The 16,517-nt window shown below is 43.1% G+C and overlaps 2 protein-coding genes across 3 annotated transcripts in view; one reads left to right on the plus strand and one right to left on the minus strand.

Annotated features, from left to right (window-relative positions):
* LOC123757268 (glycerophosphocholine phosphodiesterase GPCPD1) overlaps nucleotides 1-5,170 on the minus strand; it is a 182,842-nt gene extending 177,672 nt beyond the window's left edge. For both annotated transcript variants that reach the window (XM_069323819.1, XM_045740805.2), the window contains exon 1: nucleotides 5,001-5,170. The gene's annotated coding sequence lies outside the window, so the exon portion shown is untranslated. The remainder of the gene's footprint in view (nucleotides 1-5,000) is intronic.
* On the plus strand, nucleotides 3,900-4,925 carry LOC138364409 (octapeptide-repeat protein T2-like). The gene has a single exon (XM_069324032.1). It carries the CDS (start codon nucleotides 3,900-3,902, stop codon nucleotides 4,923-4,925), a length of 1,026 nt encoding a protein of 341 aa, XP_069180133.1.
* Nucleotides 5,171-16,517: the final 11,347 nt, after the last annotated feature.

Below are 16,517 nucleotides of genomic sequence, written 5' to 3' on the forward strand. Positions count from 1 at the left end.
AGAAAAAGTATTTAGGATTCCTCTCTATTTCACTTTTTTTTTTTTTTTTTTTTTTTTTTTTTGAGATATATACATATAGTTGTTACATTCTTGTACAGCCACTAGTACGCGTAGCGTTTCGGGCAAGTCCTTAATCCTATGGTCCCTGGAATACGATCCCCTGCCGCGAAGAATCGTTTATCCGCTTTGCCCTTCTGCACTCTCTCTCTCTCTCTCTCCTCCAGTGTATATTCCTGCAGCTTCATCGTTTCTGTTTATGTACATAACTGTTCTTGTCGTCCTTGGGCTAGCGTGGGCAGTTTGACATGTTCTCCAACTGGTGTTCTTTGTATATAGCAGGAACAATGTTCTCCTCCCAGTTTGCATCTTTTTTTATCACTAATTTGTGTTGTGTGACGAACACATTTCAGGTGCCGCTGTGCAGGTTCACAAAGTACCGGGCAGCATTATCTAACTGTTCTTCCCACCATACTTCTGCCTGGTCTTTATTTGTTCCCAGTTAAACACTTATTGAAATTGAATTTGCCGAATTCTCCTCCCTCTTGGATTTGAAACTGGCTGCACAGGTCCTATTCCCCATGCTTGCCTCAACTTCAATTAGGTTGTGATCCGAGTAACTAATATAACCTGGCTTAGGCCTAACACATACATTCTCAGGCCAAATTATACATGCTACTCGGATCACAACCTAATTCAAGCTCAGGCAAGCATGGGGAATAGGACCTGCGCAGCCAGTTTCATAACCAAGAGGGAGGAGAAATCAACACATTTAATTTCAATAACATATTAACTGGGAACAAATACACCAAGCCTCTCACAGAGGTATGCTGGGAAAGACAGCTACACAATGACAACTTAAGAGTGCCTTGAGAACAGGACCAGTAGCACTAGAACTAAGTGCAAGTGACACACCACTACACAAAACAAAAGATAAAGATGCACACTGAACGACCCCGACGTTCCCTCTACACGCGACGAAAACAAATCGCAGATGATGTAAAGTGGTCACATCTCTATCCCAAGAACGACAAGTTAGGTTGTGTAGGGAACAAGAAATGATCGAGTCAAGCTGCAGGAACCATAACCATCCAGCAGAGGCAGCAGAGCAATAGGACATAACATCCAGCAGAGGCAGCAGAGCAATAGGACATAACATCCAGCAGAGGCAGGCAGAGCAATAGGACATAACATCCAGCAGAGGCAGGCAGAGCAATAGGACATAACACCCAGCAGAGGCAGCAGAGCAATAGGACATAACACCCAGCAGAGGCAGCAGAGCAATAGGACATAACACCCAGCAGAGGCAGCAGAGCAATAGGACATAACACCCAGCAGAGGCAGGCAGAGCAATAGGACATAACACCCAGCAGAGGCAGGCAGAGCAATAGGACATAACATCCAGCAGAGGCAGCAGAGCAATAGGACATAACACCCAGCAGAGGCAGCAGAGCAATAGGACATAACATCCAGCAGAGGCAGCAGAGCAATAGGACATAACATCCAGCAGAGGCAGCAGAGCAATAGGACATAACACCCAGCAGAGGCAGGCAGAGCAATAGGACATAACATCCAGCAGAGGCAGCAGAGCAATAGGACATAACATCCAGCAGAGGCAGCAGAGCAATAGGACATAACATCCAGCAGAGGCAGCAGAGCAATAGGACATAACATTCAGCAGAGGCAGGCAGAGCAATAGGACATAACATCCAGCAGAGGCAGCAGAGCAATAGGACATAACATTCAGCAGAGGCAGCAGAGCAATAGGACATAACATCCAGCAGAGGCAGCAGAGCAATAGGACATAACATCCAGCAGAGGCAGGCAGAGCAATAGGACATAACATCCAGCAGAGGCAGCAGAGCAATAGGACATAACATCCAGCAGAGGCAGGCAGAGCAATAGGACATAACATTCAGCAGAGGCAGCAGAGCAATAGGACATAACATCCAGCAGAGGCAGGCAGAGCAATAGGACATAACATCCAGCAGAGGCAGGCAGAGCAATAGGACATAACATCCAGCAGAGGCAGCAGAGCAATAGGACATAACATCCAGCAGAGGCAGCAGAGCAATAGGACAAGTGAAATAGAGAGGAATCCTAAATACTTTTTCCTCCTATGCAAATTCTAGAACAAAAACTAGATGTAGCATTCTGCCCTTGTGCGAGTGATGGAACCTTCACAGATAACAAGAAATTACTGAAATACTGAGGTTACAGTATGATTGTTTTCATTGAACCCTCCACACATTACAGATCACTGATCCAAATTAATTATTTACGAATGTGAACCTAACCACTTAGGCTGGACGGTAGAGTGACGGTCTCGTTTAATGCAGGTCGGCGTCCAATCCCCGACCGTCCAAGTGGTTGAGCACCATCCCCCCCCCACACCGTCCCATCCCAAATCCTTATCCCGTCCAAGTGCAATACAGTTGTAATGACTTAGCGCTTTCTCTTGATAACTGTCCTGAACGTGACACCAACACGGCACCATGTATCAGATGTCACTAACCCCACTGTATTTGTATATAACCATAGACAGCAGACACTCTGCACCAGGCCCAGACTTCTGGAATTCAGTATTCATGAACAAGTAGAACACGCCACCATCACAGACACTCTTGGAGACGGAGCCACAATACTGGTGTCACCCCTCACACTTATAACACAGCAGATGGCGCCACTTGACAAACGAGGCGGTGAAGCAGAGGTACACAATTATATACCAATACCTCTAACTTCCCACCTCAGAGCCGTCAACACATTTGACCTTGGTGTTACTACGCGCAAAATGAGTGCCAAAGGAATTACTGGCAAAGTAGAGAGATGGATCTTCAACTTGCTAACGAACTTACGGGCTCACCATAGCCCGTGCTACATGGACACTCCGTCCTGAATAGCTAAATCTTCATCATCATCAACTTACTAACGAACAGAACACAGAGAGCAATAATCAACATTAAAATCTGGATCATCTACCGTGAAAAGCTCAGTCCCTGAAGGTACCGTGCTTGCTCAGGTACTTTTTCTCCTCCTCACATCAAACACACGAGTATACAAACTATAGTACTGTATCATCCTTTTACCACTTACGGGCTATTCATGCCCGTGCCACCTCTTGGGTGGCTTAATCTTCATCAATCATCCTCTGCAGGTGAGGAGGACATGCACGAGAGTAGACAATATGGAGGAGGGTAACCCTCCACTCTGACAACCACAACCACACAACACGCAGTCCAACTATACTTGAAAGACAATGTAAATAAAATATTTGGGAATAATCATGTGGGAAGACCTTACTCTTGAAGACAACAACAAAGTAGCCGTTACAACAGCAAGAAAATAACAGGTGGGACAACAGAAACCGTTCAAACAAACAGATATTCAACCAATGATAATTTTTCCGTGACACTAGTGCTCTCTAGAGTGAATTATTATTGCACACTAACACCACCATGTAAAGTTGAAGAAATGTCTGACGTGCAGAATGTACAAACTTTTACTGGCCAAATGCACTTGATAAAACATTAAATTACTGGAACCGCTTACAAATTTTAAAACCTGTATACTCTAAGAGTGCAGAAGTGTTACAAAATAATTTCCACCTTGAAAATAAAGGAACCGGTTCTGTACAGGGAAATAACTGCACGAGACACGAGGCAACATAGCAAGACGTGCACAATATCGGTGTTGACAAGCCGCGGTGCAACAGTATGGTGTGGGAGGAACTCTGGCAGCATTACGAGCCCAGGACTCTACAACACGCGCCCAGGACTCTACATTACGAGCCCAGGACTCTACAACACGCGCCCAGGACTCTACAACACGCGCCCTCTAACACACACTATAACTCTCACACAGCACAAAAGTTAACTTTATAAAACACCACCTAAGGATACATGATTAAGCAGGCTGTGAGTCATAAGTCAAGTAACAAGCAGCGCCGTCCAATAGCCTGGTTGACCAGACCCCTCAACCAGAAGGTCTGGTTAGAGACCGGGCTGCGGGGACGTTGGTCCCCGGAGCCAACAACAGGTGGGGGGGTATCCGTATGGTTCCATCATGGCACCAAGGGTCTTATATATGGTCCAAAACCCAGAGGTACATTTCTAACAACTATACCATGGTCTGTAAATTGTCAAGCTGGCAGGGAGACAAGCAGCAACAGTGTCAAGCTGGCAGGGAGACAAGCAGCAAGTGTCAAGCTGGCAGGGAGACAAGCAGCAAGTGTCAAGCTGGCAGGGAGACAAACAGCAAGTGTCAAGCTGGCAGGGAGACAAACAGCAACAGTGTCAAGCTGGCAGGGAGACAAGCAGCAACAGTGTCAAGCTAGCAGGGAGACAAGCAGCAAGTGTCAAGCTGGCAGGGAGACAAGCAGCAAGTGTCAAGCTGGCAGGGAGACAAGCAGCAAGTGTCAAGCTGGCAGGGAGACAAACAGCAAGTGTCAAGCTGGCAGGGAGACAAGCAGCAACAGTGTCAAGGTGGCAGGGAGACAAACAGCAACAGTGTCAAGGTGGCAGGGAGACAAACAGCAACAGTGTCAAGCTGGCAGGGAGACAAACAGCAACAGTGTCAAGCTGGCAGGGAGACAAACAGCAACAGTGTCAAGCTGGCAGGGAGACAAACAGCAACAGTGTCAAGCTGGCAGGGAGACAAACAGCAACAGTGTCAAGCTGGCAGGGAGACAAACAGCAACAGTGTCAAGCTGGCAGGGAGACAAACAGCAACAGTGTCAAGCTGGCAGGGAGACAAACAGCAACAGTGTCAAGCTGGCAGGGAGACAAACAGCAACAGTGTCAAGCTGGCAGGGAGACAAACAGCAACAGTGTCAAGCTGGCAGGGAGACAAACAGCAACAGTGTCAAGCTGGCAGGGAGACAAACAGCAACAGTGTCAAGCTGGCAGGGAGACAAGCAGCAACAGTAATTCACCACACCACAAATTTTGCCAGCAGGAAAACCTGCCCAGTATTGAGAGAGCTTCACAGAGCCCAGTACATACCCAATCAAAAGGTAACCTTGAATGTCGGGTACACAGAGTAATAAAAATATTGTTAAGAGCCTTGGAGCTGTGAGGAGCGTATCAGTGAGGTGTGATAAGAGGCGAGGGACGACCCTCCACTACTGGCTGCTGCCGTCCTCACACTGGCACGGTGGGGCTCCTCTCACACTAACACAATCATGCTGTAACACCTCACACTGTGGCTCCTATGCACGCACGCACGCACGCACGCTTGTATGGTGTACTGGAGGGTTGCCATATCCGAAAGTGGCGAGCTGACGGTCTAACAGTAGCCCAATTGTTTTTTTAGTGACCGGTACGGTTGGTAAAATATTTTAATACAGTACAGTACTCGCTTGTAATGGTTTATTAATATTATCTCTGCAGATATATAATATAAAATGTGATAGTGAAATAATTTACCAATATATGCTGTATGAAGCATAATGGGTGTGGAGTCCATCTACATCTTCAGAGATCAGTCTTCAACAACAGTGTTTTGTAGATCAAGATCATCTTCCTCTGCATCCACAACCTCCATCTTGTATATTGCAGACTCGTATTCAAGCATTGACATGGGGGGTTCATATTATGACCAACAAGTCCAGTTTTCTTCAAGATATTACACACACAATCACAATTGCGTGATGCATCAAATGAACAAATTCACAATGGCCGTGGCGAGGATTCGAACCTGCGTCCAAGAGCATCCCAGACGCTGCCTTAATCCTCCTCAATCCGCTGCTGAATCCTCGTCACGGCCCTTATGGATTTGTTCTTCAAGATGTTTTGATTCTCAGGATAGATGTCAAAAGCTCACGTTCCATTCGAATTCTCAGTATAGTTTTCACAGATGTTACTCTGGCAAATACCCGTTCAACCAATATACTGATTGGCAAGCTGTATATTTTCAATGCAAACTCAGCGAGGTGAATCAGTATGGGATCGTCAGCAGCGTTCTTGACAGTTATTGGTCCAAAATGACGATCCAGATGTTGGCATTTGTCCCTCACAGGTGTTGGACCAGTCAGTGGTTAACAGTAGGCGCCACCGACTTTCAATTAAACTAAGCTTAGACTGGTCAGCTAAAACTAATGGAAGTTCTGAAAATGGTGACCAGTCTGTCACCTAGGGTAATGCTAGGTGACAAATTTTTCACCGTTTTGAAAGTTTCAGCATTACTAGGAATACGAGAAAGAAGCTCTTTGCAAGCCTCCACTAAAAAATTGTTTTTGTTTTTAATATTTTTAAACTTTCCTGGGTTATAAAATTATTTTGGCTGTGAGTGGCCAGAAGTGTTGAAAATTCGTAACACAAAGTTCCCCTTTCTCCCGGGGAAGACACACAGAACTGTAGTCCATATTAACATGAAGCTTTACGTGATGAGGATGAACGAGTCTTTTGAGCATTCCAAGAGGGAAGTTTCCTAAGAGAGTGTGAAGGCTACACTGATCTGTTTCACCTTTTTGATAAGTAAATGTATCCTTTCAAAATCATTTACCATTGGTTTGAGAAATGTGAAATATAGTTCATTGCCGCGATCAGAGTACACTGAAGATAGTTGACTTGCAACATGTGCTGATGTTGTAAGAGGAACACAAGACAGTACCCGGGATGAAGTATTAATGACAATTCAAGTTCAAGTATGTTTATTGAAACAAGAAATACAGTAAATACATCTCAAAGGGATAGAGTAGCTTAGGCTATTTAAACTCTTATTTCTTAATGACAATTAAGGTTGGGAAATCTATGACCCCTGGGGAAGGTTACCTTGCCTTCTTGAGGTTATCTTGAGATGATTTCGGGGCTTAGCGTCCCCGCGGCCCGGTCCCCGACCAGGCCTCCTTTTTGTTACACACCCCCAGGAAGCAGCCCGTAGCAGCTGTCTAACTCCCAGGTACCTATTTACTGCTAGGTAACAGGGCCATCAGGGGTGAAAGAAACATTTTGCCCATTTGTCTCCGCTTCCACCGGGGATCGAACCCAGAACCGCAGGACTATGAATCCGAAGCGCTGTCCACCCAGCTGTCAGGCGCCTTTGCTGTTACTTTTTATTTCGAAGGTTCCTAGGATCAATGTCCCCCGGGGGGCAGTCTCTGACCAGGCCTCCTGCGGTAAGTGGTCTAGTTTAGCCCGAGCTCAACCCCAGTAAGCACAACTAGACGAGTACACTGAACAGTTTAATATTAGTGTACCTACAAGGAATGAGTTGTGTACTTAGTTCCAGCTGGAAATTTCCAATAATATAACCCATCCTTGCCGTGGTGGTGCCGAAGCTCCGAACCGCTATGCGTACTAGTGGCTTTAGGTATTGTATGTACTACCTCTATCTATACATCAATCAATGTTTCTAACTCTGCATCTATGTATATACTTTTCCTAAATAAATTATTATTATTATTGTTAGCCATCAGACCTGGCCCTAAGTTGTTTATGGAGGAAACAATCCACCATTTGGATGTTTGTCCAAATTCGTGGTCACTCCCACACACTAATTTACAGATATTAAGGCATTGTAAAATCAAAAGTTCTGGAAGATACATTATGTTCAAGCATTACAATTGTGTACACTGACAAATATTAGACGTCTTGGTTCTGGGTTTCAATTATTTACATTTGCAGTACGTGGGTCAAGCATTTACAGGCGCATGCGCGCGCATTTACATGCATGCACGCATGTGTGTGAACACCCCCCCCCCCTATATATCCTAACACCATCTTTCACACACACCATCTCCCCCTCAACCACCCCACACACACACAAACCCTCCCCCCCCCCAACCCCACACACACACCCCCCACTCCCCCTTCAATCACCTCCCCCCCCCCCACACACACACACACACACACACACACGCCTCAACCCCCCCCCCCCCATCTCGCTCCAACCACACACACACACAGGAAAGGGGACTACAGGAGGATAAGGAACTATCTGGGAGCAGTGCAGTGGGAGGAAGAAATTTAGAGGGAAAAAACAGTCCAATATATGGTGAACCTAGTCATATGGAAATGCAAGGAGGCCGAAGAGATTTGTACCAACAGTAAAAGAAAATAGCAGGAGGGAATATAATAACCCATGGTTTAATAGACAGTGCAGGAAGCAGAAGTGAGAAACAGGCGGGAGTGGAGGAAGTACAGAAGACAAAGGACAGTGGATAATAGCATTAGATGCAACAGAGCTAGGAACAATTACATTAACATAAGACGAACATCGAAAAGAAATTATGAGAACGATATTGCGATCAAAGCGAAAAAGCAACCCAAATTACTACACAGTCATATAAGAAGAAAAATGCCGGTGAACGACCAAGTAACAAGACTAAGGAAAACAGAAGGGGCTTATACACAAAGTGACAAGGAAATCTGCGAGGCACTGAATGCCAGTATCCATGGAGTGTTTACAACCGAGCCTGAGCAGCTCCCATTGTTAGAAGAGATTACCCAAGATGAAAGACTATCAGATATAGAGATGACAGCAGAGGAGGTAATGAAACAGTTGACAACACAGGATGCAACTAAAGCTGTTGGACCAGACAAAGTATCACCGTGGATACTGAAAGAGGCAGGGCAGGCCCTCAGCGTGCCTCTGGCAATGATCTTGAGTCACTTATGTTGGAAGAATTGCCCAGTTGCTGGAAGAAGGCAAATGTACCGATTTTCAAGAAAAGAGAGAGGGGACACGCTTAACTACAGACCCATATCACTGACAAGCATCCCCTGCAAAAATACTTCAAAGAATAATTAGGCTAAGACTTGTTGCACACCTGGAGAGCATTAGGTTTGTAAACAAACATCAACATGGGTTCTGGAAAGGGAAATCATGCCTAACAAACCTCTTGGAATTCTATGATAAAATAACAAGGATAAGGCAGGGCAGAAAAGGTTGGGCAGACTGCATATTTCTAGACTGCCAAAAAGCCTTTGATACAGTACCACACACGAGACTGCCATTCAAACTTGAGAGGCAGGCAGGAGTAAGTGGGAAGGCCCTAGCATGGGTAAGGAACTAACAGGAATTAGCCAGAGTAATGGTAAGGGGCGAGAAGTTGGACTGGCGAACAGTAACAATTGGAGTACCTCAAGGATCGGTCCTGGGACCAATTTTATTTCTAATATACGTAAATGACATGGTTACAGGAGTAGAATCTTACATGTCGATGTTCGTGGATGATGCAAAATCAATGAGAGGAAATTGACAAATGAGGATTGTAGGATCCTCCAAGAGGACTTAAACAGATTGCAGAAATTGTCAGAGAAATGGCTACTGGAGTTCAACACGAGCAAATGTCAAGTTATGGAAATGGGATCAGGTGATGGGAGACCAAAGGGACAGTACACAATGAAGGGGAACTGCCTGTGACAATTCAAGAAAGAGACCTAGGAGTGAACATAACACCTAATCTAACTCTTGAGGCACATATAAATAGGATAAAGACAGCAGCATACTCTACACTGGCGAAAGTTAAAACATCATTCAGAAACTTAAGTGAGGAGGCTTTTAGAGAGCTTTACACTGCCTACATGAGACCAGTCTTAGAGTATGCCGCCCCATCATGGAGTCCCTGCCTGAAGAAACACACAAGGAAACTGGAAAAGGTTCAGAAGTTTGCGACAAGGCTTGTTCCAGAGTTACGAGGGATGAGATATGATGAGCGCCTGAAGGAACTGAACCTTACGACACCAGAAAAGAGAAGGGAGAGGAGGGGATATGATAGGAACGTATAAAATACTCAGGGGAATTGACAAAGTGGAAAGAGATGAAATGTTCACACGTAATACTAACAGAATGAGGGGGACATGGGTAAAAGCTGGAAAATCAGATGGATCACAGAGATGTTAGAATGGTTTTTTTTAGTATGAGAGTAGTGGAAAATGGAATGCACTTAAGGAGCAGGTTGTGCAAGCAAACTCTATTCATAATTTTAAACCTAGATATGAGAGAGAAATGGGACAGGAGTCATTGCTGTAAACAACCGATGGCTAGAATGGTGGGATCCAAAAGTCAATGCTCGATCCTGCAGACAGAATCTGCAGGATAGCCGAGTACAATTGCTCCAACCACCTCCACATACACCATCTCGTCTCAACCACCTCCACATACACCATCTCGTCTCAACCACCTCCACATACACCATCTCGTCTCAACCACCTCCACATACACCATCTCGTCTCAACCACCTCCACATACACCATCTCGTCTCAACCACCTCCACATACACCATCTCGTCTCAACCACCTCCACATACACCATCTCGCCTCAACCAAAACTTACCGCTAGTGATTTAAAATACTGTACAGTGAAGAGAATATATATTTATGTACAACTCAACAGCCAGCTTAGCGAGTGAAAGAATACATGTATAATCACTAATCGTGAAAAAGTTGGAAAACGGATGATGATTGTGACCAAGTATTAAAAGAGGAATCTAGCCATAGCCACTGATGCCACACCAAGGTAATTTTTTTTTATTTTGCCCCAAAGGGCGAGTTCATTGGGCAGCTCCATATCCTATGAGTGAACACACTGCCATAGCAGCATGTACAACACACCCCAATAGGAAGAATACCACCTGGCTTGTGTCACGAGAGGAGCAGTGACACCTCGAATCTTTAATAATTTTTCAGGTTAAGAGCCCAATTTCTCCGTAAAATTTGAATCGGGTTACGAGCTTTGCTTCGAGTTACATAGTTTGTTTATACGCGTATGGGCGACTGAGCGTGTGGTTCCTGATGTTACTGTCGCCCACACTTCAGCTTACCAGAGCCTCCCGTTTAGTGTCGATCGCGCGTGAATTCTTTGTAAAGAATTTAATAGTTTTTCTGCTTTTTGGGCTTAGAACATAAAAGTAATTATTATATATCATGCCATGGGTCCCAAGAAAGTCGGTGGTAAGGTTCAACCTATGAAAACATGTAAGGATGACCATAGAAGAAAAACAAAGAGATCATTCGTAAACATGAAAATGGCACACAGGTTGAACTAGCTAGTCAGTACAACAAATATTGTACTGTAGAGGATAGCAGCAGAGGATGTCCCTTCCTCAAGAAAATGTGTGCAGTATGGGAATAACTCCAATGTTTTCCTGAAAAGACTCGCCCAAATAAAGCTTCAGCAGGCCGTTGCATTGACCTTATTAACGACAATGTGATGTCTTGCTACAGACAAGTGTTAAAATGTAGGGAAAACAAATGTCTTTAGACAGATTCTTAGTAAAAAAAAGCAAGCAGTGAGCAATTCAGCTAATTAATCCTTTGCACATATATAATTAGTTCCAATTGAGTTTCTACAGTATAAGCATATTTGATTTACAATTATACTAATAATACAACATTTTAAATACTGTATACAAATAATAAACCTTAGCACAGTACATTTGTTGAGATGTATGAATGCCCCCCCCCCCCCCAAACTCTTCAACAAGAAGAGTAACACCCAGTGGACAACGTAAACAAAAGTGTCCAAACAAAGAACCAATGCCCACTTCTCGGCTTGGTGTTGGTCCCATATATATAACAGTATATTATATGTAATACAAATACAATTTATATAAATAAATTGTATACTTTATGTATTACCTTTACAAGTTAGTAAAGTACAGTACTAAATTAGCAACTATGGCAGGAGAGTATGACGATTGTATGATGTGTGAAAGGAAAATGATTCTCGGGCAGTAGTCAACTGAATGAGAGTTCTGCCAAAAGATACACACATCAAATTTAACAAAAAATCTTAAATTAATTGAAGCATACAACAACAAACCGAAGGAGAACGCCTTTTTCATTTTCACTGCTAAACCTGAAATAACAATGACAAGGTCCTGAATGACCCAAATACTACCATCAATGACATGGATGAGAGTAATGAAGAGAACAGAGGGGAAAATGCTGATGTTATAATTAAAGAAATACAAATGGGCCAGAAAGTTTAGATGGAACATTTTATGGACTCTCAACAATCAATAATTCACAATCTTTTAGGCAGGAATCCAGTGGTCAACCAGGTGAACCTGGGAGGGAAATCAGACTCATTGAAAATACATTGAATGCAGGCAAAGTTGAGGATAGTGACTTAAAAGATCTGGAGAGAACAGCAAAAGCTTTGGATACAAAAAAAAATACATTATAAAGAACCTTGCAAAAGACGAGGGTAGGAATAATCAGGAAATCAAGGCAATGATAGAGAAACTGATAGGTAAGGAGGAGGAGGATCGAAGTACTGTACAGTATTTTCTAGGTAGGGAGATTTGGTATGCCTGAAGCAAATCTGGTAAGCATAACAATTGCAAATCTTGAACACAGGAGGATACTCAACAGTGCATGTAAATCAAAAGATCTTGAAGGGTATAACCAACTTTACATCTCCCCAGACCTCACAGTAGAACAGCAAAAAACGACAGTACTGTACTTAAGAGGCAGACTGATCATGCAGCCCGTCCTCATATGAAAGACCACCCGCCAAACCCCGTTTAGGAATGAAAAATGGTTTGCACACGACTCAACTGATGATGTTTGAACATTATTCGAACAAGTTTCTTTCGTCATCAGCAAACATTTCGCCGACTTTTGTTTAAACCACAATAATGTAAATGCTTCACCACATACAACAAATAATCGCCAACAGAACCTAAACAACTAACCTAACCAATGAATAAATATGCACATTATGCTAATACTGTATATAACAATATTAATTTATATTTGAGAAAATTCCTATTTTGAACAAAAAGCATGTTAAAATTGATGAAAGCGTCTCTGGGGTCGACCGCTGGATGGAATGGACGTACGTAGTCTGAGGACAGGTTGGATCATGACAGTAGATGGAGGAACGGACGTAGTCCTTCACCCAGCCAAGCATAACTAGCCCTATATATCTCGGATGACAAGCAGGCACAAAACCTGAGTGACAACGTACAGAATAGTAATGTGCAGAATGCAGAAGCAATCTCTCAACCCCCGTAAGAACAATGTCAGAAGTTTAAACTGATTCTACATAAATGCCAGAAGCCTAGTAAATAAATTTGACCCATTGTGTACATATGCCTAGGCTGAGAATCCCATCAGTGACATCAGTAGCACATGGGGACAAGAGGATATTATTGAAGGGGAACACCATCTCCCAGAATACCATCCATTATTAAAAAAAGGACAGAACAACAAGAGCAGGTGGGGTAATGTTATACTGCATTTGAAAGAGGACCTGAATGCAACAACCAATGAGGCTATATGATGCAACATACTAGCTCAAGATGGCAGCAAACTAAAAGTAGGTGTATGCTATAGGGCTGACATGGCAAAGACAAAGTTGCTGATCAGCATAATGTGATCAATGTGGCATCAGAAAACCAAACCCCTACAATGGGCGACTTTAACCACGAGACAATAAATTGGGTAAACTACCATCACAAGCAGGACAATTTCTTGAACTGGTACAGCACTCCTTTCTCATACAGCATGTGGCAGAGATCATTCGAAATAACAGCATTCTAGATCTAGAATGCTGATCTGATCAGCATTCTAGATATATATATATATATATATATATATATATATATATATATGTCGTACCTAGTAGCCAGAACGCACTTCTCAGCCTACTATGCAAGGCCCGATTTGCCTAATAAGCCAAGTTTTCATGAATTAATTGTTTTTCGACTACCTAACCTAACCTAACCTAACTTTTTCGGCTACCTAACCAAACCTAACCTATAAAGATAGGTTAGGTTAGGTTAGGTAGGGTTGGTTAGGTTCGGTCATATATCTACGTTAATTTTAACTCCAATAAAAAAAAATTGACCTCATACATAATGAAATGGGTAGCTTTATCATTTCATAAGAAAAAAAATAGAGAAAATATATTAATTCAGGAAAACTTGGCTTATTAGGCAAATCGGGCCTTGAATAGTAGGCCAAAAAGTGAGTTCTGGCTACTAGGTACGACATACATACATACATACATATATATATATATATATATATATATATATATATATATATACTGTGTGTGTATGTGTATATATATATATATATATATATATATATATATATATATATATATATATATATATATATATATATATATATATATATATATATATATATATATATATATATATATATATATATTATTAAATATTACCGAAAAAGTAAGATTAATAATTCTAACACGAATTTTCTCAATCTTTCGTACATTACGCTTCACTGTTGGAGGTAAATAAAAAATCACTTCTCCAAAATTCATTTTTATTTCTAGTCTGACGCGACACGGGCGCGTTTCGTAAAACTTATTACATTTTCAAAGACTTCACAAATACACAACTGATTAGAACGTATCTCTGATTTTATATCTACATTTGAGTGAGGTGGGAAGGGTGATGTGGCATTAACACAAGACAGAACAGGAGGGGATATTAATAGGGTATTAAAAGTATCAACACAAGACAGAACAGAAACAATGGGTATTGAATAGAAGTGTTTGTAGAAAGCCTATTGGTCCATATTTCTTGATGCTTCTATATTGGAGCGGAGTCTTGAGGTGGGTAGAATATAGTTGTGCAATAATTGGCTGTTGATTGCTGGTGTTGACTTCTTGATGTGTAGTGCCTCGCAAACGTCAAGCCGCCTGCTATCGCTGTATCTATCGATGATTTCTGTGTTGTTTACTAGGATTTCTCTGGCGATGGTTTGGTTATGGGAAGAGATTATATGTTCCTTAATGGAGCCCTGTTGCTTATGCATCGTTAAACGCCTAGAAAGAGATGTTGTTGTCTTGCCTATATACTGGGTTTTTTGGAGCTTACAGTCCCCAAGTGGGCATTTGAAGGCATAGACGACATTAGTCTCTTTTAAAGCGTTCCGTTTTGTGTCTGGAGAGTTTCTCATGAGTAGGCTGACCGTTTTTCTGGTTTTATAGTAAATCGTCAGTTGTATCCTCTGATTTTTGTCTGTAGGGATAACGTTTCTATTAACAATATCTTTCAGGACCCTTTCCTCCGTTTTATGAGCTGTGGAAAAGAAGTTCCTGTAAAATAGTCTAATAGGGGGTATAGGTGTTGTGTTAGTTGTCTCTTCAGAGGTTGCATGGCTTTTCACTTTCCTTCTTATGATGTCTTCGATGAAACCATTGGAGAAGCCGTTATTGACTAGGACCTGCCTTACCCTACAGAGTTCTTCGTCGACTTGCTTCCATTCTGAGCTGTGGCTGAGAGCACGGTCGACGTATGCGTTAACAACACTCCTCTTGTACCTGTCAGGGCAGTCGCTGTTGGCATTTAGGCACATTCCTATGTTTGTTTCCTTAGTGTAGACTGCAGTGTGGAAACCTCCGCCCTTTTCCATGACTGTTACATCTAGAAAAGGCAGCTTCCCATCCTTTTCCGTCTCGTAAGTGAAACGCAGCACGGAACTCTGCTCAAATGCCTCCTTCAGCTTCTGCAGATGTCTGACATCAGGTACCTGTGTAAAAATGTCGTCAACATACCTGCAGTATATGGCCGGTTTCAAGTTCATGTCGACTAAGACTTTTTGCTCGATGGTACCCATGTAGAAGTTTGCAAACAGGACACCTAGGGGAGAACCCATGACGACCCCATCTACTTGCTTATACATGTGCCCATCCGGGCTCAAGAAGGGTGCCTCTTTAGTACAAGCTTGGAGTAGTTTCCTCAGAATACTTTCTGGCATGTCAAGAGGAGTACAGGCTGGATCACGATACACTCTGTCGGCTATCATTCCGATTGTCTCGTCCACAGGTACGTTGGTAAACAGCGATTCTACGTCCAACGAGGCTCTTATCCCTGTGGCCCGTGTGCCCCGCAGTAAGTCCACAAATTCCTTTGGAGACTTCAGGCTGAAGGCGCAAGGAACATAAGGAGTCAGCAGGCCGTTGAGTCGCTTTGCCAGTCTGTACGTGGGTGTGGGTATCTGGCTAATGATTGGCCGAAGTGGGTTTCCAGGCTTGTGCGTCTTGACATTTCCATACGCATATCCAGGTTTATATTCCCCAATGATCTTTGGCAGGTGGAGTCCGGATTTCTTGGCGTTTACAGTTTCGATCAGTTTGTTGACCTTTGCTTTTAATTCGGCTGTAGTGTCCTTCGTTACCCTTTGGAACTTAGTTTGGTCAGAGAGTATGATGTTCATTTTCGCCAGATACATCATACTCTCTGACCAAACTAAGTTCCAAAGGGTAACGAAGGACACTACAGCAGAATTAAAAGCAAAGGTCAACAAACTGATCGAAACTGTAAACGCCAAGAAATCCGGACTCCACCTGCCAAAGATCATTGGGGAATATAAACCTGGATATGCGTATGGAAATGTTAAGACGCACAAGCCTGGAAACCCACTTCGGCCAATCATTAGCCAGATACCCACACCCACGTACAGACTGGCGAAGCGACTCAACGGCCTGCTGACTCCTTATGTTCCTTGCGCCTTCAGCCTGAAGTAACTCCAAAGGAATTTGTGGACTTACTGCGGGGCACACGGGCCACAGGGATAAGAGCCTCGTTGGAC

Source organism: Procambarus clarkii, chromosome 13 (assembly GCF_040958095.1).
Source record: "Procambarus clarkii isolate CNS0578487 chromosome 13, FALCON_Pclarkii_2.0, whole genome shotgun sequence".
In the NCBI taxonomy this organism is placed as follows: domain Eukaryota; kingdom Metazoa; phylum Arthropoda; class Malacostraca; order Decapoda; family Cambaridae; genus Procambarus; species Procambarus clarkii.

Excerpts from the sequence above, each read along its gene's own strand:
- LOC138364409 (XM_069324032.1), top strand. The coding sequence starts at position 3,900 with ATGATTAAGCAGGCTGTGAGTCATAAGTCAAGTAACAAGCAGCGCCGT.